Source organism: Carassius carassius, chromosome 22 (genome assembly GCF_963082965.1).
Source record: "Carassius carassius chromosome 22, fCarCar2.1, whole genome shotgun sequence".
NCBI lineage: Eukaryota > Metazoa > Chordata > Actinopteri > Cypriniformes > Cyprinidae > Carassius > Carassius carassius.
Window position 1 is genome coordinate 24,012,710 of NC_081776.1, and position 27,453 is coordinate 24,040,162.

Here is a 27,453-nt window from a genome sequence, read left to right on the forward strand (position 1 = left end):
CTTACATTACCAGCTGCATCATCAAGGGAACGAGTGCTGGCATGCTGCACCTTTGCAATGCCTTCACAACAGATTCTGGACTGTGTCAAACATGACCATGCCGACTGAAAAGCTCACTGTAGCATCTGCGAATCACGTTCATTCCCAAAATACCAGGGACCTGAGAAGACACACCCCCAGGGGGATCCTTAACTACCAGCAACCCACACCGCTGCAATAATTTTCCACAAAGCTCAATGTCAAGCTCCAAGTAGCCAAGGTAGGGAATGGCCAACCCATAGGCTGTTCTAAGTTGCAGCCTATGACAAGACTGGAGCCTCCCTTGACCCCATGGCTTGAATTTCTGAAGAAAGAAACTATCTATGATTGTAGACACCATTGAACCGGTGTCTACCAGGCAAGGAACTTCAACCCCACCCATACACACATCTAAATGTGGGCAAGATGACATCAGCTTTGAAGTTTCCACCGGATAATTAAAAGCAAATGAACCAGTATCTACCCCCTCTGAACTGTGGCTCTGCAATTCGGCGGGTGCTAGTTTTCCGACGCCGGAGCAGGTCGAGACTGCCTGTTAAGAGGTGGAGGGGCATACGAATGAAAAGGTGCATGAGCAGGAGCATGTTCCCAAAATGGCCAGGCTGCTGGCACCGCCTACATATTATGCGGCCTTTATGAGATGAACGACCACGCTGACTAAACTCTGCAAGCAGGCAATGCTTTGAGTAAGCTGATTGAGCTGCCCTCGTTGCAGCTTTAGCATCTCTCGCATCTCACTCAGCTCAGACACTTGGGGTGAGTTAACAACTGACCAAGGATCACTCTGAATGCCAAACTGAAAACCAAGGGCCAAAGGGACAGAGTGACTCCGGCCCCTAGCGCCCCCTGGCAAACCCTCTCGCTCCCACCAGATCGCTACTGCCCTCAACTCCAGCAAAGTAGCTACTGGCTGTCTGTGCACACACTGCTTCAATTACCAACGGAGGGCACCATCAAGTGCATGCTCAACAAATTGATCCCGTAGCAAAACTTCGGCATTTGGTATGTCACTAGGAGCATGCTGCTTTACCAATGCCATAAGGCTCATTAGCACAAGGGAGAACTCTTGAAAGCTTTCCCCCTCCTGCTGCCAACGGGGAAAAAAACGCCTCCTGTAAGGCTACGTAGAACTCACAACAACCATAAAGCTCCTGTAAAACAGCAATTATCTTAGCTGGGTCCTCACGTTCTACACTTGGACGAAACTTTATTTCATCGAGCAAAAAAAAATGCCTGATCAGATGTTGACAAATGGCACACCCTCATGCAAGCTTGCACTTCCTCAATCCATTCTGTTAACCCTATCCCTGATTTGCCCCTAAACATAGGACATTTTCGATCATGGGGCAAAAACACAAGTCTCTCAGTAGTAGGGACTCAGGCAGTGCAGTAGGTTACACATTAGGAGGTGCGGAACTAGGTCCAGGCACGGCCCCTGCCTGTTCCAGACGCAGCCTCTCATTATCTGCCCATAACTCCTGTAAGTCCCCCTCCATACTTATCCTGCCCAATAAAGGGAAACTCTACCGTTAAGAGATAGGAAGGCAGAGAAAGAACACCAGCTGCTGTTTTGCCTATAAACGCAGTATAAAGAGAGACAGATAATAATAATAGTAAACACTCCTGCACACAAATCAAAATGCACCCAGGGCAACCAAGGAGCACAAAACAAAACACAACAAATTGTAAACACCCTGCCAACTGCGCCAAATTATGGCAAAGCAGAGAGAAGGTTATAGTCTAGGTGGAACCTGCCCAAAAAACACCAGCTACACCACCCTGGGACTCTCACCCAGAGAATGATTTTATGTATTTCCTAATTGCAATGTTACTAATCACTTAAGGACACACAGATACGTATACAATTCAGGCAGAGACGAGGTTCAATTTTTAAAAGAAACTTTATTTCAGTAAGTTTTAAAACAAATTCTAGAACACATTCATACTTTAGATCGGGGAACAAATTGTAATTGCTGCTGAGGCATACCATTGGAGGAGAAGGGAGCCACAAAGGCAAAGAGGAATCCCAGGAAAAGGTCACCTGCGTGAACACACAAACACTAGAAAACAAACACACACCAGTGAACACGAAAGAAAATGGGGTAGACAACACGGCACACAGGAAGGGGACCCCACCACCCGGACACCCACACCAGCACCTTCGGCTCTCAGCAACTAAAAACAGGGACACAAACACATAATCAATGGGGATTCACTCAACAAAAAGAAAAGCAATATAGTTGAATAAAGAGAGCAAATATGTATATACATACACACACACCTAGATTGTAAGATGCATTTTGTCAATCCAAAAAAAACAACAATACTAAATATGATTAAATTACAATAAGACCTAAACCAAAGAAAATGAATTCAGTAATAAGAAATAATTAAACAAAATATAAATACATCTTCAACCAAGTTAACAAAAGAAAACCTGATTAAATAAACAAGTCACTGATTAAAAACAACAAACCATAAATGGAAAATGGAAAATAGGTGCATTGTTGTATTGTTGGATTCCCTTAGGTCCTCAAATGTTCACATACTATCTTTATTAAGGCCAATGAAGGGAAAAAAATGTCAGCTTTGCAGGCAGGATGTGGTTGGATAAGAAGAGCTCCTACAAAAATGTCATTTTAAATATGCTGTGCACCTTAGAGATGGTGATTTTGGTGAGCATGTTTTGCTTTTGTTTTATTCATTTTAATATTAGTTGTATTATAAATTATTGGCATTTTATGCTTCCAGTTCTTTTCACAGTACCATGCTTTTGAAGTCACTGGTATTGTTTTAAATGTGAAAAGATTATACAAAGGCAAAATGCATTTGAACAACATCTGCAGAAACAAGGTATGAGCTTAGGATGTTATTATAGGATTATTAATGCTATAACTGAACTCATAAGCAATTAAAATGATTCTTTCACAAACTTGTTATTCTTGTTTTGTAGGTTGCATGGTGACACCTTTCAAAGACCTGCCAGAAATTTGTATTTGTATCTTAGTTTATTGATATTTGAAGCCTACTTCAAAATGTTTTCTGACTCAATATTCAAAGGTAATTGTTGGCACAGAAACTTGATATGACTTGTTTTTTAGGCAAGCCACAGAAAACCAATGAAAATGCAGAATGTGCTCCTGTTGGTGAACAGAGATTTCTGTGTTCCTTCTGTTCATCCTCTTTTGTTACAGCAGGGAGTCTTCATAGACATGAAAAAGAGTTTCATGATACATCAGATCTAGTTTACTGTGTTGACATACAGCAAGGTGTCTTTGTTACAGCCAAAAACAGTAGAGGCCGAAGAGTGCCAATACATGTACTAAAAAATACCACCTCTGGCATAGTAAAATTTTACTGACTTGAACTGTTTACAAAGATTGGAGAAAATTTGCCACTATGGTTTTAATGGCCTGTTGAATAGTACATTTTGATTGATTTGGAGTACTATATGCAAATACAAGAACAAAGGCATTGCCTTAAACTACACATTTGTTGAGACTCTTTTGTGTCTGTGCTTGCTGAAAAAAAGTTTCTACATTTTATACACAATCACTTAAACTCATGATTAACCTATAATAACAACTACAAATACATGTAAAATATAGATATAATTGAAATATTTGGCAAAAAGTTCTCATCTATGGAGTTAATATTTTTTTTAAATAGTTTTATAGAAACTATGTAACAAGAAATGTAATATATTTCTAACTGTGTGAACAAGCGTTTCTTCTGGAGATGCCTAAATGTTTTGTCAAAGCATTTGACTTTCTGAAGACATTTTAATAAGAAACCATTTTGTTTAATATAGCATAGACTTACATTATGTTGCAGACTTACATGACATTACAGACTTCAAGGTCAAGCACACTTCTGAATGGTTGGTGTAAGTTTTTATAAAGCATGTTAGAATAGTAGACATCATAATGGTTTGTGGCATTTTCTCATCAGTTTATATTTATATGTAGCTAGTTCCTGATTGCCAAGTATCAGTTAGTGGTGGCACATTTGATTAAAAAGGTTTCGTCTGTGTGTGTGTGTGTGTGTGTGTTATGGTCTCTGCATAGTCTCTATATTATTTTATAATTACAAATGATACAACTGAACTGTCAAATCTATGCAAAAATAAAAAAAAACTTGTATTTACGTATTTGAATGCATTGCACAAAGCAGGCTACTGGAAATAAACTTACGCTATAGCAGCACTTCTCTGTCATCGTCTTGTCTGATCCACTCAGCCTAGTGTTCAAACCATGACCTCAGCCCTCCCCACCAACCAACCATTTCCATAGGCAGGATTTGAAAAGGGATTTTTTTTTTTTAAATTAAATATCTCCCTTTGGAGTCAACTTTGAGATTTATAACTTAGTAGACCTTTTTTTTATGCTCAAACATACACACTACACACTGACTAAAATTCAAAAAGTAAAAAAGCATAATAGGACCCCTTTAGGAATATCTGCTTGTTACGTCTGACATCATGCTTTACCACTTCTGGGTCATAACGCTCTGCCAGACGGCCCTTCAGAAAACAACAAACTGTATGCATATACACACTCATGATGTCATGTAATATTGAAAAAAAAAAATAACCCTAACCTTTTTCTCTATACTGAAATCCCAGATAGCCTGACAGTGATTCAGCTAAAATATTACTGTCTAAGACATAGTGAGTACGGAGACTGTAGTGTGCACAGTAAAGTCTCAATTGTCCGCCACAAGACTAGTACTGTGCCCTAAAAAAAACAAGTAGGGCTATTTTTGAGGTTGGAACCGTTATCACTATCACTATGGAGCACCACCAGGACAGTATCAGATGCCAGGCATCTGTTGCCTCTGGTAGGTTTCAATTTCAAAAACAAGTATAAACTTATAGTTTTCAAATAGTTTTATAACATTTTATTATAAACTATTGTTTTGGAGCATGAGGCAGTCATTGGTGGGTTCAAGTGCCTTTACTGGCTCGTAAAAATTTAACTAGCCCACCACACAAATTATCCAAAACTTTTGAGCCTTGCTGAGCTTCTAGGGTGCGACTACTTCAGGAAAATAAAGGTTAAGGTCACCTAGGCATTACTTAAGATTACATTTAATCTTTACATTAATAAATAAAAATTACAGTCCTTTTTTTCCATTTTCCCAATGTCAAGATTGACAGGAGGAATAACTATAGTTCTCATCGTATTATTGACGACATGCTTGAGGTCTTAGCAGAGGTCATAGAGGAGCCAATTCTCACTAAAATTAAATCATCACAGGGAATTAGCCTGGAAGTTGATGAGACTACAGATGTGTCAGTCGGCAGGCAACTTGACTTGCATGTTCGGTATGGGAACATTTATTTAGTTTGATGTAAATCCCATAAATTCTGGGTGCTGTTAATGAACTGTGAATTCTACTTGCCTATGCTTTCTCTCAGATCCATAGATAAAGAGGGTAAAGAGGGACATTTACATTTATTCACTTAGCTGACGCTTTTATCCAAAGCGACTTACAATTGCCATATATGTCAGAGGTCGCACACCTCTGGAGCAACTAGGGGTTGAGTGTCTTGCTCAGGGACACATTGGTGTCTCACAGTGGATTCGAACCCGGCTCTCTCACACCAAAGACATGTGTCTTATCCACTGCGCTAGCACCACCCCCTTGGGACTTGTGTTTAATCACTTCCTGGATTTGGTCCCTATTGTTGATGGCAAAGCAGACACTATTGTCGCAGCTGTCAAGAATGTTATCTTGAAGAAAGGCCTCCCAACAGAAAAACTATATGGACTCGGGACTGACGGGGCAGCAGTTATGACAGGTAATTATTTGATGCTCATGTGAGATTGTTTTATTTTTTGTATCCCATGATTTAAGCTAAATAATTTTATTTATATTCAGGTCGTGTGAATGGAGTTGCAAAGCAACTTAAAGACAGTTTTCCAAAGATTGTGTCTGTAGATTGTGCTGCCCACAGATTGGCCCTTGCCTGCAAGGACTCATCAAATGATGTAAGGTACATGGCCACTTTCAGGGACCACCTCCAAGAACTTCATTTATATTTTAGTGCAAATCGTACTGCAACACTCAAAGCAGCATCCGCCACCCTGGGTGTCAGTGATTTGAAAATAAAGGTAATAGTAATTTGATACCATTGTAGTTATCTTCTGTCAATTAATAACCAATAATCAGTCTTTAATTGCAATGTTTCCAAGAAGTGAAGGGCACACGCTGGCTCTCTCCGCACAAAGCCATCGAGACCCTACAGAGGAACCTGAGCGCAGTCCTTGGAGCATTGGCAGAGGAGGCAGAGGTGAGAAGATGTCCAGGGGCAAAGGGCCTTTACACATTCTGTGCTACATACAGATTTGTGGCAGCAATTTACCTCCAAGCTGATGTTTTACCACACCTCGCATGCCTGTCCAGAGTCAAAAAGCACATGTCAAATTTCTACATATCAAGGAGCAGGTATGTTTTTTTTTTTTTAAATCAGTTTAATTTGATATATTGAAATGAGGGTTGTTTGCAGGTATACTAAACAGCAGCTACTCTTTTTTTTTTTTTTTAAATGTAGGTTCCTGTCACAATTCAGACTCTCAGGAGCATCAAAGAGGCTGGACTGACTCCACTGCCTGGATCATTCCTGTCTCGCCTTCATCAGGACCTCGATGATCCACAAGGACTTGGAGCCCTCAATATACAGCATGAGGAGGAGAGGAAAAGGAGAGGGCGAAGTGTCCAGCGAGAGGTAAATGCCTTAAAACTAATGAATTTTCCTTTTCCTCTTCTAAATGGTCCTCTATGGCCTGGCCCTTAAAGGATTAGTTAACCTCAAAATAAAAAAAAATCCTAAACATTTACTCACCCCAATGCCACCCAGATATAAGTGGAAGAGAAATTACATTTTTGTAGGAAAACATGTATGGATGACCCTTTGAAACTGCATCTATTTGGACTTCCACAATTTGGTTGCCATTTAAGCCCATTCTGTGGAGAAACATCCAGAAATGCTTTCCTAAAAAAACTTAATTTCTCTTCCACTGAGGAAAGAAAGACATTGATATCTGGATGGCATTGGGGTGAGTAAATGTTTAGGAAATTTTCATTTTGAGGTCCTTTAATGACTGTAGTTAAGGTGGGTGTAGGCTCTTCTTAAAAAGATGTTGATGGTCTGTTCATTGTAGGTCATCCACCCTTACATCACTGGCCTGGAAACACACCTGGACAGACGGTTCCATGATCTGGATATCCTTGGGGCCTTCAGTGTTTTAGGACCGCTTGGTAGAGCTACTCCAGAAGATGATATAATAAAGATCTCTCAGCTGCAGACTCTTGCCAGGAAATTTTGCCCTGAACAGGAAAATGAGGTACTGCAGGAGTGGTTCTCTTTCAAGAATCATGTTCTCACTAGGGCATTCAAGGTGGGTGTATTAAAATGATTACTAAATTAAACTATGGTTCACAACACCAACACAACACACTAATGCCATGATGGTAAACCAAATGTTGTTTCAAGAACAAAGACCAGGAGGAGATCCTAAGACTGCTGGCGAGTGAGATTGATGAGTGGGCCAACCTCTTCCCCTGCCTGAGCCTTCTTGCAGGCATTGCACTTGTAATTCCAGTTTCCAGTGTAAACTGTGAACGCGATTTTTCAACCATGAACAGGGCAAGAACTTCAATTTGACAAGCACAACAAATAATTATTCATTTTATTTATTTTAGTGCATTTTGTGGTAAATTATTATTTTTTGCTCTGTCCTTAGGTGAAAACAGACCTCAGAAATCAGATGCAAGGAGAACACCTGGCTGCTTGTTTGAGGATCTCAATCAATGGACCCTGTCCTGAGGCCTTCTCTTATGATAGGGCATTGGAGTATTTTTTCAAAAAGCAGCGAAAAATTAAATGTCCAAACAAAGGGTGCAAGATTTGTAGCTAGTCTGTGGAGCAGTCAGTCAGCGTAGCAATGCCTGTTAAGTTATCTGACTCTTGTTTTGTAAATTAAATATGTGCGTGTCAATAAAAATGACATGAAATATTTAACCCTTTTTTGTTGTCGTCAACCCCCCCCCCCCAGACACCACTTTTATTAGGTGTTCCATCAGTTCCACTGGCCGTGCCCATTTTAGCCAGGACTCTGTGCGGCACCCACCTCACTAGAAATACCTACTCCACCAGGTTCATTACTCTCACCCTCTCAGGTAATCATGCTGAGGAGATTAGTTTTCTCCTCATTCATTCTCCCTCCACTCCATTAGTGTTGGGACAGGCAATTCATTCGTAATTTCAGCCAGATTGGCCTTCCTTTGATGGATCTCACCTCCACTCAAAGACGTTTCTGTTGGTCGCCGCAGGCTCAGGCTGCATTTTCAAATTTAAAGAGTCGCTTTGTTTTGGCTCCCATTCTTGCTACTCCTGATCTGTCTCGTCAGTTCGTTGTAGAGGTGGATGCATCAGAGGTGGGAGTGGGGGCGATTTTGTCTCAGAGGTCTTCAACAGATGATAGAGTATATCCCTGCAAAAATTTTTTCTCATTGTTTAACCCCCTCGGAACAGAATTACGACATCGGCTGTTAAGTTGGCGCTGGAGGAGTGGAGCCACTGGTTAGAGGGCGCGGAGGTCCTTTTTATAGTTTGGACCGCTCATAAAAACTTAGAATATATCTGCACCGTTAAACGGCTTAATTCCCGACAGTCTTGCTGGGCACTGTTCTTCTGTCAGTTCAATTTTAACATCTCCTACCATCTGGGTTCCAAGCATGGTAAGCCTGACGCACTTTCACGGATCTTTGAGGCTGAACCAAGATCCATCTTCCCGGTGACCATTGTGCCTCCCGATTGGCTGGTAGTAATGGTCACCGGGGGGGGTGAAATCCAGAGTCTGCTCGGCTCTGTGCAACGTCACAGTTCCCGTGGGGTGCCCTGAGAGCCTGTTGTTTGTGCCAGAATCGGTCCGGACTCAATCAAGCAGCGCTTCTGGTGGCCTTCCATGACGCAGGACGCTCATCAGTTCATGTCGGCATGTCCTTTTTGTTCTGCAGGTAAGGGCTCCAATCGACACCAAGCAGGGTTACTCCAGCCGCGGCCTGTCCCTTCAAGACCCTGGTCACACATAGCTATGGACTTCTTCACAGGCCTACCTCCGTCTAACGGCAACACAGTAGTTCTTACTGTGGTGTACAGGTTCTCGAAGGCGGCACATTTTATTCCCCTCCCCAAATTGCCCTCAGCGAGGGAGACAGTGACTATCGTTCTGGATCACATTTTCTGTATTCATGGCCTCCCGGCGAACGTGGTCTCTGACAGGGGTCTCCAATTTGTGTCTAAGTTTTGGGCAAAGTTCTGTTGAAAGCTGGGGGAAACAGCGAGTCTTTCCTCAGGGTATCACCCGCAGACAAACAGTCAGGCTGAGTGTGCTAACCAGGATCTGGAGAGAGTTTTGCGTTGTATGGCGACCGCAGAACCGTCATCGTGGAGTTCCAGATTAACTATGGTTGAGTACGCACATAACTCCCTCCTGGTGTTGTCTACTGGTTTGTCTCCCAGTGCTGTTTAGGCTACCAGCCACCCTTATTCCCCTCCCAAGAATCTGACACTATTGTTCCATCCGCGCACTCGTTTATTCAGAGATGCCTCCGTATGAGGAGGGTCGCCAGAGAAGCCATCACTCGGACTGGTGACAGGAACAAGGCGTTGGCAGATCATCACCGTACTAAGCCCCCACTTTACAAAGAGCACAAGCTCTTTGGATTGACTTCCTCCCACACCTAAAAGACAAGAACCAGACTGAAATTCCATTGAGGGGCCCTTTTAACCTCTGGTCTCTACAGGACGTCCTTGTGTCAAAGAATAGCAAAGAAACTTTTACAGAAACAGAAAGTATTTTACAGATGTAGATGCACCAAAATGAACTAAAAAAAGACGTATAAAGGAATATCAATCCATTGCTTAACTTCATATCGTATTACGTAACCCACACATTTTACTATCATATATTTAACCCACATCATGTTGTTATAATCACTTATGTGTATGTCTTTTTAAAAACTATTGAATAGCTTAAGGATTCATATTCATGTTTAGTATGTGTGTGTTTGAATCTTCTTGCTTGAAACGTTTCTGACCACCAATTATTTGTCATATGTATCATACTCTTGTTATAGGAATCGTGTCCAAAATTATACCCTGCAAGAGCGGGAAAATTCGGACCACGTGATTGATAAGAAAACATGATTTATGAACGGGCAGGAAAAACATCGCAACACCCTGAGCAAATAAAATAACTAATTGGTCAAGACAACATTTGAGGTGTGGCCAAAAGGCCAGTTTAATTACTCGGGACACCATCAAATTTGCTTTTAGCTATTGCTTTTAGTCATGCTGGCTCTTAGCTGCTGCTTTTAGTTATCACTTCTTGCATTCTTTGAGCGCGGTTACAGCGTGTTTCGGCCTGGGCGCCCGCTGCTACCTGGCCACAATGAGAAGAAACACCACCTAGTTTCATCAAACTTTACTTCTATTGTTTTACTTTAGTTTCTTTACTTTTCTGATTGAGAGTTTCGTGTTCTGAGCTGGTGTATCTCATATAATTTTAACCTCATTGAGGAACTCAATGCAAGGGTTAATTAAGTTATTGATGGTTGTTCGTCTATGCAATTTTACGTATTGCTGTAAACTTTTTTAAACATTTTCATTCACTTTAACTCATTCTTTCCTAACTTTCCATCTTCCTTCAACTGTGTGAATGTGTGTCTCCTGGGGCGGTGCTGCTCTTCTCTCTAGAAATATGGCACATTGAGTTTGCACTTGACTAACTGGTGTTCCAGGTCAGGAAACGGACAGTCTGGCTAAACCAACCATCTGCTAGAGTTACACCCTGATAAAGGGTGACGCACAGGACACAACCTGCAACCTTCGATCTCCCCCTAGTGGACACCCCAAAAGTACACTTAAATCATATTGATTTTAACCTTTTTGATCTTTAAGCTTTTTAACCTCTACGCAAGCCTCACATCACAGTAATTAGTTAATTCTCAGCACATAGAGACTCTTTCATCTATATATATCACACTTTAGAGACTGTGTCTGTTCTAGAAAACAAAAAACATCCAAACCAATTTAAGAGTAACAATTTAATTGATGTTCAACAAATAAAAATCAGATGTAATACAGGTAAACACTAAAGATAAAGATAAAGCTTGGCTTACTGAATATCCAGTTACTTTCTACAAAAGCACTTTTTATAAATGATATGATCACTGATCATAATCTAGATGTGACTCCTAAAAACAACCTTTTTCATTCCGCATCACCCCATCAAGCTCTTGCTGGATCCGTTCCTCTGCTATAAATGAGTGGAATGTCTGAACTTCCACAACAGAAAACAAAACTTTTTGGTTGTTAAAATAAGGTGCCCTCATTTAAAACATTTGTGTTCGATCCTTCGCTGGCTGAGCTTCTTTCATCTTTGGAAAACAAATTAACATTTTTCAGATGAAAACTGTGAGGCTTGAGACTGTCCCATAGACTACAGAGTAATTAACAATGTCAAGGTCCAGAAAGGTATGAAAAGAATAGTCAAAATAGTCCATCTGCCCTCAGTGGGCCAACCTTAATGTTATAAAGTGACGAGAATAATTTGTACACGAATAAAACAAAAATAATGACTTTATTCAACAATTACTTTGTCAACAGTCTACTTTGTGTCTAAATTTTAGTACAAATTAGCATTACAAAATATTAAATAAAGCTATATACATGCATAGTTAATTTTTAGATTATGTTAACTAATGCATTAACCAACATTAACTAATTAATCTGTTAATGTGAAGAGATGCATAATATTTTTAATGTTAACTTACACATAAGTAATACTGAACAAAGGGATTGCTCATTGGTAGTTCATGAAAACGAATGCATTAACCACACCATTAACTAATTAAGCTGATAATTATTAGAGATGCATTTGCACATGTATAAATTAACATTAACAATAAATGAAGTAATCCTGAAGTGGCATTGTTCATTGTTAGTTCATGTTAACTAATGCATTAACTAAAGTATTATCATATGCATAAGTTAACGTTAACAAAGATAAAGAAATGCTGAACAGATGCACTGTTCGTTGTTAGTTCTTGATAACTAATGCATTAACTCATGTCCAGGTGTTACAAAGTAATTTTTCTTATCTGCATTACTTATTACTTTTAGTCATTTAACAGATGCTATTATCCAAAGCGACTTACACGAGGAGGTTATTGAAGTGTTGGAGGGCAGTTATTTATTTATTTATTTTGTATTAAAAAAAAAAGAAGAAAACAAGAGGTGTGTTTTTTTTGCTGTTTCTTGAAAATGGCTCAGGAGTCAGCTGCTCGGATTGAGTTGGGCAAGTCATTCCAACAGGAGGGAACAGTTAAAAGTGATATGACATACAGCCAAGTACGGTGACCCATACTCAGAATCCGTGCTCTGCATTTAACCCATCCAAAGTTCACACATACATGAACACACACCCAGAGCAGCGGGCAGCCATTTATGCTGTGGCACCCGGGGAGCAGTTGAGGGTTCAGTGCCTTGCTCAAGGGCACCTCAGTCGTGGTATTGCCAGCCCAAGACTTGAATCCACAACCTTAGGGTTAGGAATCAAACTCTCTAACCACTAGGCCATGACTTTCAGTGGACAATAAGTGATAGTTCTGCTAAAATTTGGCTGTGAAAACCCAGATCTATGCCAGCAGTATTGGCAGCTATTAAGTCACTTTCTCGCAGGTACCGTATTTTTCGGACTATAAGTCGCACCTGAGTATAAGTCACATCAGTCCAAAAATACGTCATGATGAGGAAAAAAAAACATACAGAGGTCGCACTGGACTATAAGTCGCATTTATTTAGAACCAAGCACCAAGAGAAAACATTACCGTCTACAGCCACGAGAGAGGCTACAGGAGCACTGAGCAGCATAGAGCGCCCTCTCAAGGCTGTAGACGGTAATGTTTTCTATTGATTCATTTCTCTTGGTTCATTTCTCTCAGTTCATGTCAAATTCATTTTGATAAATAAGTCGCACCTGACTATAAGTCGCAGGAACAGCAAAACTATGAAAAAAGTGCGACTTAAAGTCCGGAAAATATGGTATATACAATTTCCCTATGATGATGGTCTGCAGTCTGTAATTAAGAGAAAAAATGTTTGAGATCTGTGAAATGATTAAATGTAAACAAATGATCATGTAAATGGCTACGTCTGCTTAGGGAGGGTCCCTCAGGCTCCAGCTCCTTCCCTGGTTTCTCCGGCTCACCCTTTGACCTCTGGATCCTAACCTAAATCTCGGGCGATCATCTCTGCGGCTGTCTGGATCCTTGGCATCGCTCCACCTCCTCTGTTTCCTGTCTGCACCATGGGCTCCACCTCCATTATTTCTTTTAATTGTGATGTTTATAACTGACAACTAAGGATCCCAAATTCAGTATCTCAGAAAATTTGAATATTGTGAAAAGGTTCAATATTGAAGACACCTGGTGCCACACTCTAATCAGCTAATTAACTCAAAACACCTGCAAAGCCTTTAAATGGTCTCTCAGTCTAGTTCTTTAGGCTACACAATCATGGGGAAGACTGCTGACTTGACCGTTGTCCAAAAGACGACCACTGACACCTTGCACAAGGAGGGCAAGACACAAAAGTTAATTGCAAAAGAGACTGGCTGTTCACAGAGCTCTGTGTCAAGCACATTAACAGAGAGAGAAAGGGAAGGAAAAGATGTGGTAGAAAAAAGTGTACAAGCAATAGGGATAACCGCACCCTGGAGAAGATTGTGAAACAAAACCTGTTCAAAAATGTGGGGAAGATTCACAAAAAGTGGACTGCAACTGGAGTCAGTGCTTCAAGAACCACAGGGGCGATTCTAGGATTTTCATTTTAGGGGGACTCAGCCCCCAATAAGGGTATGATTAAAAAAATATTATAAAAAAACGAATTGAAAAATTTAGATGTGACCAGTCACTAAAAAAATTTGAGTTGGATATGTAGTTTTTTTTTTTTTTTTACAATAAAGACTTGATTCATTATTAGGACATTCATGTTTATCCTTTGATGATACCACTTCTTTTTCTTATGAAATGTATGTGGAAATTGGAAAAGAATTAAAACAACATGGGGGATCAATGTAGAGGCTGACATTTTTTTGGGATTTCCGCAGGTCAAGGGAATCCAGCATGATTGGGAACAAAATAACTATTAATCACGGGATTGGGACGGGACAGGAAAAAATGTCAGCGGGAGTGGGTGGGACCGGGAAAACTCTTGGATCCCCAATTTTAAACACAAATATAGCAGTCCCTCCAGAAAAACGCAGATTTTTTTTGTGATTGTTGCGGGCAAAAATCCTTGATTTTGCAGCAGGTTTTCTTAAAAAATGCGATGGAATATGCGGGATATTTTTGCAATTTTATGCGATGTAATTGCAGGAACTTGCAAAAACTGCGGTTTGATGAAAAAGAGAAAGAAAGGTGATCCCCCCAACACCCTGTTCTGTAAAGAGTCATTTCTTATGACTTCCTATCTGACTTGCAATCTTACAACTGTAGAGGTGCATCAACTTTTGAATGAAACTACAACAGTCCACTGTGAAAATGAAAACTAACTGCGTAGCCTCTAACACTGGCCTATCATTCGCCATCCTCATCCTCATCCCTCTCTCAAAATAATTTACCCCCACTGTCATGTAACACACCGGTTAACTGCTTCGCGTGGTCTTTTGCACTTATTTTTGTTGGCAAATGAGAGTGATTTGCGTGCTTCACCCTGGTTTCACCGCGGGGTTCGCAGGTGATGTTCACGTCGCGTAATTACGTCACTTCATAAGGTTCCCATTGGGAAATAATGGCGATTTACTCGTGTGAAGTAAACGCAACATTTTTCAACTTTGTGCTAAGATATATGTGACTTTTTTTGCAACGAAAATACAGGGATTATGAAAAAATGCGATCCCCGCATAAATATGCGGACTTTGGCTGATTATGCATTAAATCAGGCGATCGCATAATCGCGTTTTTCTGGAGGGACTGATATAGCTTACCTTTTATATAAATAAACTATAAACTAGGGGTGTGCGATATGAAGATTTTTGATCGTGGACGATAAAAATGTCTCTATAATCTGCTTTTTAAGAAATGTAGTATCGTGCTCCAGTGCATTCTATCAGCTGCAGTTCTGGCTCCTCAGTCATATACCGAACAACACCACATCATTCACAGCGGTGTTAACTCAGCGCTAGAGTTACTCTTTCATTTACATGTGCATTTACATTACATTTTTAAATGTTTCATTCACACGCTGCTCTGACCTGTGCTTTTTCTGAAGTGCCACATTCACCCGACCAGAATATTTGAGTGGAGCAGAGTATCTGAGTGGAGCGAGGAGCAGATTTTTTAAAAGTCGGAGTGTCGTGGTTCTCACTCGCTCCAAGCGTGCTTCATCACGAGTACAATTGGATCTCTCCAATCAGAAGGTTATAATGACGGCAATAACCGAGCGGGAAGTTACAGGCTAGTTCTCAAGGAGTTTGTCTGTTCCTTTTACTGAATATTTTCGGGTTAAAGCATGATTTACAAACCAGGAGTGGGCTGGAAAGGGATTCATTCTTCCGGGATTGAACGGGATGGGATTTTCTCCCCGTTTTTTTCGTGGGATTTGGGACGGGACGTGATTTTTTGTGGGATGGGACAGTAGAGTCCTGCACGTGTGTACCCGACGGGTGACCCGCAAATTTGGCTGAAACGGGTGAAAAATATCCAACTGTGTCGGATAGGGGTGCGGGTCGGGTCGGACACAGGGGAAACACGGGTCTAAACACGGGTTCAAAACAGTCACGTGCAAACGTAAAAATAGGCCTACGTTCCACTTTAAAAAAAACACAACCGCGCGAACAGCTGCATGAGTCATTAGTTAACAGACGTAAAAAAGATCAGCCAGCTGTTTTTTTTTCCGTTGTTTTTGTTTTCCGTATATATATATATATATATACAGAATCTGAATTAAAATGTGTTTGATTTAAGCCTATTTCAAAATTTGTGTCATAAAATTATATCGCGCATGCAGCTCAACTATACGCCGATCATTATAAAGGTGTTTAAACAACAATATACTTCCACTTGCATGTATTTGACAATCGGAATATCAGATATTTCATTCCATAGCTAACACATTTGTGAATATGGGCCTAATCTAGGCTATCCAGGGGTTTTTTTTTTTTTTTTTTAATTGCATCTGAAAATGCCATGTGCAGCTCATTCACATGTACGCTCTGGCGCAGATCCGCCTCTCGCGATGCTCAGCTGTGAACCGTTCAACTTGAAGCACAACCTCAGACGGTGGTATAATTCGCTCTTTTGTTGTTCTGTTTTCTTTCAGGATCAAAAATACAACAAATGAAAGCGTTTATCTGTATTTCTGACTGATGAGAACTATGCATATACATTCATAAATCAGTCAATTTTGTATTTTATTATGAGATTTTTTATTCTAATGGGATCAGTGACTCAAGCACTGATGGACCAAAGAGCCATGTATTTCGACATTTGCAGTAAAAATGTGAAATATAAATTCTCAGAAAATGCATTTAATACCAATATATTGAAACGTCTGTTTATATACTCCATTAATAAAGGAGTACAGACATTGGAAAAATATCAGTCCACATGCGTTTTATATTTAATATGAGGGAAATAGACATGCATGCATGCGTTTCACAAAAAATATTTAACTTTTAGGTAGCAAAATATTTTTTAGTAATTCTGTCAATTACACTTATAACAAGGTTATTACATTGTCTGCTATATATTTGCTTCTTATTTATTAAATACGGGCAATTGATTGATAAAACATTGATCAAAATTAAGATAAAATGTATTAAAAACGAATATCTTTTAAAAAGAGTTTTCCATAAATAACTTCTGTATTTCTGTCAAACTCTGAATCGCCCAGAGTGCTCTCATAGACTTCCATTCAAATATCTTTTTTTTTCGAACTGCAGCCACTGCAATGCAATCTCAATGAGTTCCGGGAGGCTTTATTCTGCTAATTTACAGCTGCATTTTGTTACATCGCGAGAGCATGACGGACATTGCATGGACAACTAACGATACAGGTGTCACCGAAATGCATCATCTCTCGGAGAAGGCGAAAAAACACGAAAGAGCAAATATGCATATGGATAGTAGGGAGCAGTGTAATATAAGTGAGTAATTTAAGTATGCAGTGTAATGTAAGTGAGGAATGTGATATAAATGAGCAGTAATATAAGCGAGTGTGTAAACAGTAATTTATGTGACTTCAATTATTTCTTATTAAACTGAAATCGAAGTAAAAAGTTGTTTTTGGAAAACCACGTCCTGGCGTCAGTCTTCATTTGCTGCTGCTGTTAACATGCATATAAAAACATAAAAACATAAGGAGAGCAAGAGATTGATTCCTAATGTCAGTTTATTTTTAATTAATACTATAGTAGTTCAGTTCCCTTTACATCTTTAACTGTTAATTTATCAACTGAATGGGTAAGCTATCCTCATTAATCGAGCAAACATGTGCCCCCCCTGAGAGAACTGGCAGGAGCCGCCACTGTTTTAAAGCTATATTAAGTTGTGTATATATTTTTCATTTAAAAGATAGTATAAATTTTATTTTTTATTATTAAGCCAATGCTTATAATTTGCCAATGTGATATTTACCTTACAGTATATCACACAAAGTTTTGCTGGGCAATCGACTTTCGTGCCATTTTTAACATTTTCAGTTGGCATATATAAATTTGTAAAGTGGATATCCCTTTAATTCTGCAGGATGACTGCAGAATCCCTATTTCTGCATTGAAAAATATATGAACAAGAGAGCTTTATGCTCATCTGGCTCTGATTAGCTCTGCAAACAAACAGAATTAAGACAATTTGGTTGGATTGATCATAAAGTTAAGGAAAACTGCCAAAAATGTTCAGCGCACAACCCTGGTAAATTTGGGAAACCTTAAGTCTTTGTTGTATATTGTTAACTCTGTCTGTCATTTAAAAACCAAACCCTTTCTCTTATGCTGAGTTTGTTAGGGCTAAAAATGAATGTTTCACTGTAGCTCACAGGACAAGAGATTTGTGTCTGTCTGAAGCAACATTAAGAAGACTAAAGAGGAGCTGGAGTGTCACGAGCAGGACTTGAGAGAAGAGATATATGAGAACTAAATTACATTAAAAAAATCCAACAAGAACTGTTTTGTAATTTATGTTATTTTTAGAGGTATGTCTACCAAAACTTCTCTGCACTAATACTAATATTTTGCTCTGGAAATGTGATGTCATAAGGCTGAGCAGCGCTCCTTCGTCTGAAGAAAGGTTGGTGTTTTTAAGTATTTCAAGCGTTTAAATCGAGAAAGCCGTTTAGGTAACTTTATAGTTTTTACAAGCAATGTAAAATTGACCAGTTATCATTTAATGTAACATTGTAATGTGTCATGTAAAATTTCACTAGTGAATCATTTTATCATAAAAACGTTAGTGTTGAGAGAAACAGCTTGTAACTCTCGAGTCAATGGAACCGATTCACTGTTTTAAATCTCTTTAAATCAAATCAGCGACTCCTGATTAAAGCTGCGAGAATGCAACGAGAACAACAAACATGCACGAAAGATTATTATAGTGAGTGTGTTTTTTGACTACCAGGTCATTTAAGGTCATTAACTCTCACTCTGACTGACTTTATCTCACCAGTGTCCTGACTACTGAACAAGAGCTGTTTGAGACTCGTATTACAATTATATTAATTGAAGAAACATTCAGAGTCAACCATGAAGATACTGATGAACAAACAGGTTAGATTTCATTCTCAAAGCTGAAGAGTAGAGTCACTGTTCTTCGTTTGAAGATCTTTGGTGAGCAAATAATGCAGTCAGTGACCAGTTACTTTATAATGAACTGCAGCATAATAAAATGAAACTGTTAATGTTTATGAGCCACACAAACAGTTGATATCAAAGTCCTTAGTAGTTACACCAAATAACTACAAAAAAAAAAAAAAAAAAAATCTGTTGTGACTTGCACATCTTCTTTCAAGCTCAGTAATCTAGGGTGATCAAGGATGAATGTTTCATGTCCTGAACTCATGTAGCAGCACACATATTGGATCTTATTCATGACACACAACAGAAATGTGAGGAACACACTCTCATTGATCTTTAGTAACCGGTGGATTTTTACAGAGAGATGATTCTAGTTTATTTTAGTCAATGAAGATTTATAAGTAGTTAAATGAAATGCTTAAGCTGATAATCGCAATTATTTTGCTCAAAATTGTGATCCTGATCATTAAGATTAGTCATTTGTTATTTCTTTTACATCAAGATTATTTTCACCTATAAGCACAAATCAAGAGAATTAGTGAAGAGTTAAATAGTTATTTAATCAGTGAAGAGGAGTAAATAAGTTCCTCTTTGTGTTTTGTTGATCAAGATTAAAGGAGAGCAGCAGGTTTGTAAGGTAAGAATGAATGTACAGATCTAATATACTGACTAGGGATGTCAATTTTCGATCATTTCCATGATTGATCGTCATTTAAATTAACGATCGATTAATCGTTAACCTTAATGCTGCAAAATGCGTCTATTACAGCCACGCAGTTACCAGTATGACAGGATGTGCTAAAGCCACATAAAGATAAAAATAAACACTTTCTCACTTGAATTAAAGGGGTTTTAGTATGAATAAAATGCTAGTAGCAGGATTATAACATGAATAGATGTTATTATGATCATTTGATAAAATGAAAAGCGCGCCGTACGTTTGAGGTCATTTTACTTTGTTGTCTGTTTTCTATTTCTATTCTAAAACACAATTGCAGTCTTTTAAACTCACATTATGGCGTTTTAAATAAAATTATCCAAAACATAACTGTGCATTCGCATAGACAGAAAAGATCATCCTCTTCACATAAGCAAAAACGTCCTTGGCATAACAGCAAAGTGAACCAGTATAGTCTTTTAAACTGAACAGCATTACCTTATGTTTAGCGGACTATTTTATTTTGATAATGAACAAATTGCGATGTAAGTTTGAATTGCTAGAATATCTGCGGGTGAGGTGTCAGTGTGATTGAAACAGCTTAGACATAAAACAAGTAAACAAAACAAAAACATTTTGGAGTAAGATATAATCTGCAAAAGTGTTTACTTTAATTTGTGTACACTCTCAATAAAAACAGAAGATTTGTGCTCTTGTAAAATAAAGCAAACCAACAGAATGCGCATTGTTATCCCTTTCTTTCCATCTTATTGAGAACTGCACTTCTCTTTTAAATCCGTTATCTTAATTAAAGGTGCACTGTGTAAATTTTTGCGAATTGAAACCAGTGGCTCAGTTCCGCAGTCACCCCTCCCTTTAGAGAAGCTACGGTGGCCGACACAGGCAAAGACAGCAGAGAGCAGTGAGATTTCTTTACAAAGGTAAATCAAGGAACTATGTTTACTTAATTATTTAATATATCAACGATGTTTTATTCGCAAGAACAACAAAGTGACGAAACGCACTGTGTAGAACAGTTTGTCCGTTTAGGGCTACTGTAGAAACTTGGTGGTGACTTCCATGTAAGGGAACTGTGGTGTATGTAGATAGAAGTAGCTTAATCTAAGGTAATAAAAACATAACTGTTCATTAAAGAAAGGTCAACATGGAAAGCAATAGAAATGAAGTAACTCAGAGGAGCACTTACTGGCTTATTAGTCATTCATTTATACTTTTCACTATTATAAAATATCAAGAAATCACATTTTGTCAAGAAGGTCTGTCGAGAATAAAGAGTTGTTCTGTAAATTCAAGATATAAACTAATCCAGTTCAAAGTTATGCATCGTATTCATTACTCCAAAACTAGATTGAACAAAATATTTCCCTCAATTTCTTCTCAATGTGATAGGTGCAAGATGGCAGATGGGACATTGGCACATTTATTTTGGTTTTGCCCTATTCTTTATGATTTTTGGTCTAACATTTTTTAATTGTTTTCAAGCGCATATGGAGTTAACATTCAGCCCGACCACAATCTGGCCATTTTGGGCTATTCTGATGTTATGGATATATATTTATATATATATATACTGTCCCTCATACTCATCAGCACGCGCTAATGGTAGGCTTAATCGCAGCCAAAAAGATTATACTCCTCAATTGGAAAACCTCACAAGCTCCTTGTTTTCAGAGATGGTTAAATGAGATGCTTCATATCATTCAAATGGAACAGCTACGTTTTGGTGAGCTTGGCGCACTAAAAAGATTTGAAGCCACTTGGGGACCTCTCTTGAGTCTTTTGGAAGTTCAAAAATAACATACTCTGTAATCATATCCTTTTATTTTATTTTATTTATTTATTTATTTTTTTTAATTCGTACCAGTTTTATTTACTTCTCTAATGGTGATATTACTGATTTACAACACAACTGTGAATATTGTCAGTTATGCCTACTCTCAATAATTATTATGTATATATATTTGCTGACTGAGGCAATCCAGATGTTTGTTTTTTTTTGTGTATATCCTTGTTGTCTACTGTTGGTTGTTTATTTACGTTTCTGTGTTTGTTAATGCAACTTTAAAACTTTAAATAAAATATTAAAACCAATGTTTTTGTCAAACATTTTGTCAGAATTTTACACTTTTTTTTTGTGAAGTAAGAAAAGTCACAAACTTTAAATTTACTACTAAATCACACAATCACAAGCTGACCAGTTCCAAATTTGATACATTTAAGAAGAGTGGAATATATACATTTTATGTAAATAAAAAGTAGATTTTGCACCGGTTACTTTTGTTAAAAGTACATTTTGTATGCATCTTAACTCAAGCTTATTGTTTTTTTTGTCAAATCTCTATAAACCGTAAAGAAAAAATAAGTGTTGAACATGAAATATAATTAGTAAATGCACTTATTAATGCAAAACAATAGCAATTTTTGGTCCCAGTCTGCCCCTGGGTGCCACTGCTCTCAAATGTAAGTCTGGAGCCCTGCACAGTAAGAGATGCGAAAACAGTGATTACGTGAAAGACATTTAAATAAACCTGCGAAATTAGAGATACGGTGAGGATTTAGGAAAAGAAACAGTGCCTAAATATTATTGAATTTGTGGAAAGTTATGACCAACCGGCAAACCAGAACAAGGCTGCATGAATGCAGGCTATATAGGCTCGAATGGCATCCAAAAGCATGGCGATGTAATATTTTCCAGCAACTTGTGAATAAATATTAGCTGGATTCAAAACAACAATTAAAAGGCACTGTGACCAACTCTGATGGTTTCCTGTAGCATTCAATGATGTCACTAAATGGTGAAGCCACAACAAGAATCATTTACAAGTTTCCGCATGGACCTAACTGGCCGCAGGTTTTCAAGCCCTGGGACAAAATGGGATGCTTTAAGGAAAATGTATAGCTTATGTAAGTAATAGGCCTACAATAAAAAAAATTTTAATAAAAAAAATATATATATTTTAAGACCTGAATAATTAAGATAACCCATTTAAAAACAATTGTGGTGAAACCTTGAGCTTGTGTTGAGGCACATAAAACGTTGTTTAAACGTTCTCTCCCTCCTTCACTTTCTTAATCTCTAATAAAGTGCATTCCTGCGAAACTATTCTGGTTCCAGATCTGTTTTTTCCCATTCATGCTTTAAGCATTTAAGTAAAGAGAGAGAGAACTTTTGTGAGGTTAATTATCATTAAAACCACCTTAGATTTCTGTGTTTTGAACAACTCAAAATAAATAATGATGTATATAATCACAAAATAAGCACTATCACATATTATAAAATAACACTATCACATATAATTCAAGTAACATTGGAAAGGTTTGCGTGACCTCCTGTGAGATCTCTGCAAAAAGTCTCACGATTAATTCCAAAACATGATGCATGATGGGATACACTAAGCGTTGTAAAGCGCTCCGGAGCAGTATTGGAGAGGTTTAGTGTGTGTTAAGGACGCTGTGCTTTGGCATTATTAAGACCGGGGACAGTCTTGTGCACGCACTGTCACATACACAAGCTCTCAAGTGAATAAGACCTCAAGTGTGGGTATTTGGAAAGGGGAAAAGTCTTTAAAATGATCCCTAAATACAGTCGCACAAGTCTTAATAATTCACAAGTCTTAATAATTCACTAATTCAATTTAACACTTGTATGATATTGTACAAGCCCCTGGACAATCTCATCTGACACTGTCACAATATTGGAAAATCACACAGTCAGAAAGTTTATATTGTTCATTGGCTTCTCATTAAATTACTTCAAATAAGCTTCATGTTCCCACTATACGTGATCTCGTCAACGTTGGTTCTGCTTTTATTGTGTGCACAAATGAAAGTAAACACTTTTTTATTTTATTTTAAATGTCTCTATTTCTATATCGCCGGCGCCTCACGTACACGTATTCTAGCAATTCAAACTTACATTACAATCTCTTCATTATCAAAATAAAATCGTCAACCAAACATATAAAAGGTTACACTGTTCAGTTTAAATAGACCAGTACCTATCCACTCTGCTGTTATTTCAATTACTTTTTTGATCATGTGAAGAGGATCTTTTTCATCTTTATGTGAATGCGTGTAAAGTACAAGTCTAGTTTACATCATAGATAATAGTTTAACATTCAGATACATTGCGAATATGGAAACAACGCCGAAGGAAGCGGTTCTCTGACTGCGCAGCACTGCCACACGCGCCACAGTTACATTTGGGATCATTTTATTTTAAATGCCATTGTGTTTTAAAATACAACAATGAGCACCAGGAAACCATTTAAAGAGGTGCTTTCAGCGGTCTCGGTGCTGGGATAGAGAACGGTCAACAAAGTAAAATAATCTCAAACGTACGGTGCGCTCTCTTCATTTTATCAAATGCTCATAATAACATCTATTCATTTTATAATCCTGCTACTAGCATTTTATTTAGACTAAAACCCCTTTAATACAAGTAAAAAGGAGTTAAAAAATACATATAGAATTCTGAGTGGGTTTTGCACATCCTGTCATACCGGTGACTGCGTGCTGTGTGCTGGTTAAGGTTAACAATTAATCAATAAATTGATCGTAATTTAAATGACGATCGATCATGAAAATTATCGAACATTTACATCCCTAGTACAAGGTTTCATTACAAGAACATACACTGAATAAAAAAAAAAGTAAAAATAAACAACATCCCAAGTACTATTGATTTATAATACATATTTAACAAAGTCATTTTAAGCTGAAACTTGAAAATAGATGGAAAAACTAATTTACTACAAGAGAAAGTGGTAGTGTGTTCCTGGGATTCGTAAATGTATCTTTCAACTATAGTAGACAGTCAGAATTTGGGAGCTGACAAAAAGCTATTTCAGACAATCCAAATGATGAGGGGCTGGGGGAAAGAAAGAAACAATAATTAAAAGGGAGTACAGGTAGATGGGAAAAGACAATACAGAATGTTTGTTCAAAGGGCCTGGGTTCAGTTTTATATATATTGCATTTTATTCCGTAGCCACATTACCCGATGATGCATTAGTTAATTACATTATGTGTGCTTGCGTTTTTTAGCATCTGTGAGGTGTAATTGTCTGGCCGAAAAGAGAGGATGAAGAACAAAGGGCATGAGGACAATATGGCTAGTCTTTTGAAGAGTGCTACTTGTTCCCAACCATAAATGTGGACATTCCGGTGTTATGTGAAGTGAAACTTGATGACCATAAACATGGACGTTCTAGCATTAGCCCAAGCAATGAAACTTGATGACCATAAACATGGACGTTCTAGCATTAGCCCAAGCAATGAAACTTGATGACCAGAAACATGGAGGAATAAGTTACATTTAAAGTACATCATAAACCAAAAACTGAACTTTTTGTTTGTGTTTATGTTTTGCTGAACCGACAGAGGAGTGTCATTTTAGAGAGTTGTTTGTACAACTGAAAAAATGTCAGATGCCAATGCTTATGCTTTTAACACAATTAAATATTTGTTCAGAATTCTGTCTTGTTGTGACTGTTCATCTGGGAGGGGTGTGTAAGTGGCTTGGTTATGGTATTGTTGAGGCTGACATGTGGAACTCATCATTTTGATCTGGCCAAATTCAGGGCCAGTTATGGGTAATTAACTTACCTGAGACTTGGGCCGGATATGGCCCATGTCTGGAATCCAGACCTGGTCCACAGTTGGAACGTCATCCGTTTCGTTATGCGGGGCACCCTTTATGTGCTTCATCAATGAAATTGAAGTCTTTATTTGTTCAATAATAGCTCATCTTTGGCTCGGTAATGCAAATTCATGATCCAATTCATGAACAGATGATTCTTTTGAGTCAATATTTTAAAATAATAATTTATTTTGTTTAATGACAAATGCTTCTTCTGTTTAAATATTTAATCCATTTCAGGAATTGACTTGACCTTTGGACCCAATTTCTCCAGTCTCCTGTATTTTTTTCTTTTTCACAGATCATTTTCGTCTATTTAGTTGGCCTTCAGGGGTTGGGTCTACAAGATGAACATTAATGCTGAGTCTGAGAAGCTTAAAAACATGGAGGAAAGGATGCAAAAATTAGAAGAAACACTTACCAAAGTATTGTCTGAGAATGCAGGTTAGGTGTAAGGTTAAATGTTGTAATAAGTTGTCATTATGGAAAAGCGTATTTTTGTAATTGTTTACTGATATTAAATTATCATATATGTATTCCAAACAGCTTTAAAAAGCACAGTACGTGACTCACAAAATAAGATTGAATCTTTACAGAAAGAAAATGATTTTATTAAAAATAACAAGTCACTATTGTTCATAGCCAAAAAAGTTGCCTTCTCAGCTGGACTTCTGTCATCTGGATTAGGACACACTGGCCCCATTGGTACTGCAAAAACTCTAGTCTACAGCAAAGTTTTCAGTAATGTTGGAAGTGCCTATGACTCAAATACTGGTAAGAACTGCAAAGAGACATGACAAAGAGTGGCATGCAGTTCTTAATCCTGTTTACATATGATCACATTTTCTGTGGCAATGTACATGTATCTTACAGGTGTCTTCAAAGCACCAATGAAAGGAGTCTATTACTTCAGATTTTATGCTCATTGTCACATTGGTACCAAAATGGCAGTCAGTCTCTTGAAGAATGGTCAAACTCAATGCACTGTGTTTTCTTGGAAGCCTGTCACCAATGGTAATGCCAGCAATGGTATTGTTCTCAAACTGGAGTCTGGTGATGAAATGTCTACTCAACTTTGGGCGAACACCTGGGTTTATGATGATGCAAACAGTTACACCAGTTTCAGTGGTTTTCTTATTTTCCCCTCGTGAATGTATTATTTTATAACCTATATTAAGTGCCAGACCGTTCTCATCCCAAGGCGTCATGTACTGACCCTTTTGACATTTCGTCAACATCCTACGCACATGGCACCCTCTAGCGTCAATATTAGAAGCAGATAAAAATGGGCCATAAGGCGCCTCCTAGCGGTCTAACCCTAACCCTAACCTTAACCCATAATCTGTGTCTCATATTGACGCTAGAGGGTGCCATATGCGTAGGATGTTGACGAAATGTCAAGAGGGTCAGTATATGATGCCTTGGGATGAGAATGCGTTATAGGTGCAGGATGTGATGCATGATTATTTTATGGAAATTGTTTGTTCCTGTGTAAGTAAACAATGTTTGAGTAAAAAAGATAATTAAAACCATCGAAAAGAACCAAAAAGAGAACGTTATTTATGCTTCAAAGTGAAAATATTAATGTGTGCTTTCCAGATCACAAACTGTTTTCAGACATTACATCAGCGTAAAATTTAAAAATATAATCTATGCTTTAAATTGTATGGATTGTGAATTGTTTATGCTTATTCACTGCCTTTCTCAAAGTGCTCTTACTAACAGATTCTGGTTTTGTTTTACTTAATTGCTTGTCTCATGTGTCTGATTTAATGACATGTTGCCATCAAACACATGAACTTGCTATGAAATGTGCAGCAATACAAAATCTTATCCCTTTTGTTTAGTAGAAATACATAATAATTTAATCTGAAAGCTGTCTTGTGGTGAACTGTGTGAATTACATTACTGCTACTTTCTACAGCTATAACGTAAGGAAAACTAAAAACTAACTAAAACTAAACTGAGTTTTCCCACAATAAACTACTAATTTGTTGCTTATTAATTGTAATGTAGTAGTCAAGTTTAGGTATTGGTTCGGGTTAGGGGATCTAAAACATGGTCATACAGAATGAGGCATTAATAATATGTGCTTATAAGCATTAATAAACAGTTAATATGCTATTAATATGCATGCTAATAAGCAACTAGATAACAGTCAGAAATGGACCTTAATATATATATTATTAGATATAAAGATATATATATATATATATATATATATATATATA

The 27,453-nt window shown here is 38.0% G+C and overlaps 1 protein-coding gene, 1 long non-coding RNA gene and 1 pseudogene across 2 annotated transcripts; all 3 read left to right on the plus strand.

Moving 5' to 3' along the window:
• LOC132099126 (NACHT, LRR and PYD domains-containing protein 3-like) overlaps nt 1–27,453 on the plus strand; it is a 476,979-nt pseudogene that overhangs the window by 247,535 nt on the left and 201,991 nt on the right.
• LOC132099166 (uncharacterized) lies at nt 4,954–5,476 on the plus strand. Its single transcript, XR_009423038.1, has 3 exons — nt 4,954–5,094; nt 5,190–5,365; nt 5,459–5,476. It is a non-coding gene; the product is annotated as an uncharacterized LOC132099166 (long non-coding RNA).
• LOC132099149 (complement C1q-like protein 4) lies at nt 25,419–26,880 on the plus strand. The gene is made up of 4 exons (XM_059505615.1): nt 25,419–25,666; nt 25,769–25,996; nt 26,096–26,399; nt 26,666–26,880. The coding sequence occupies exons 1-3, from the start codon at nt 25,570–25,572 to the stop codon at nt 26,371–26,373; spliced, it is 603 nt and encodes a 200-aa protein (XP_059361598.1). The 5' UTR covers nt 25,419–25,569; the 3' UTR covers nt 26,374–26,399; nt 26,666–26,880.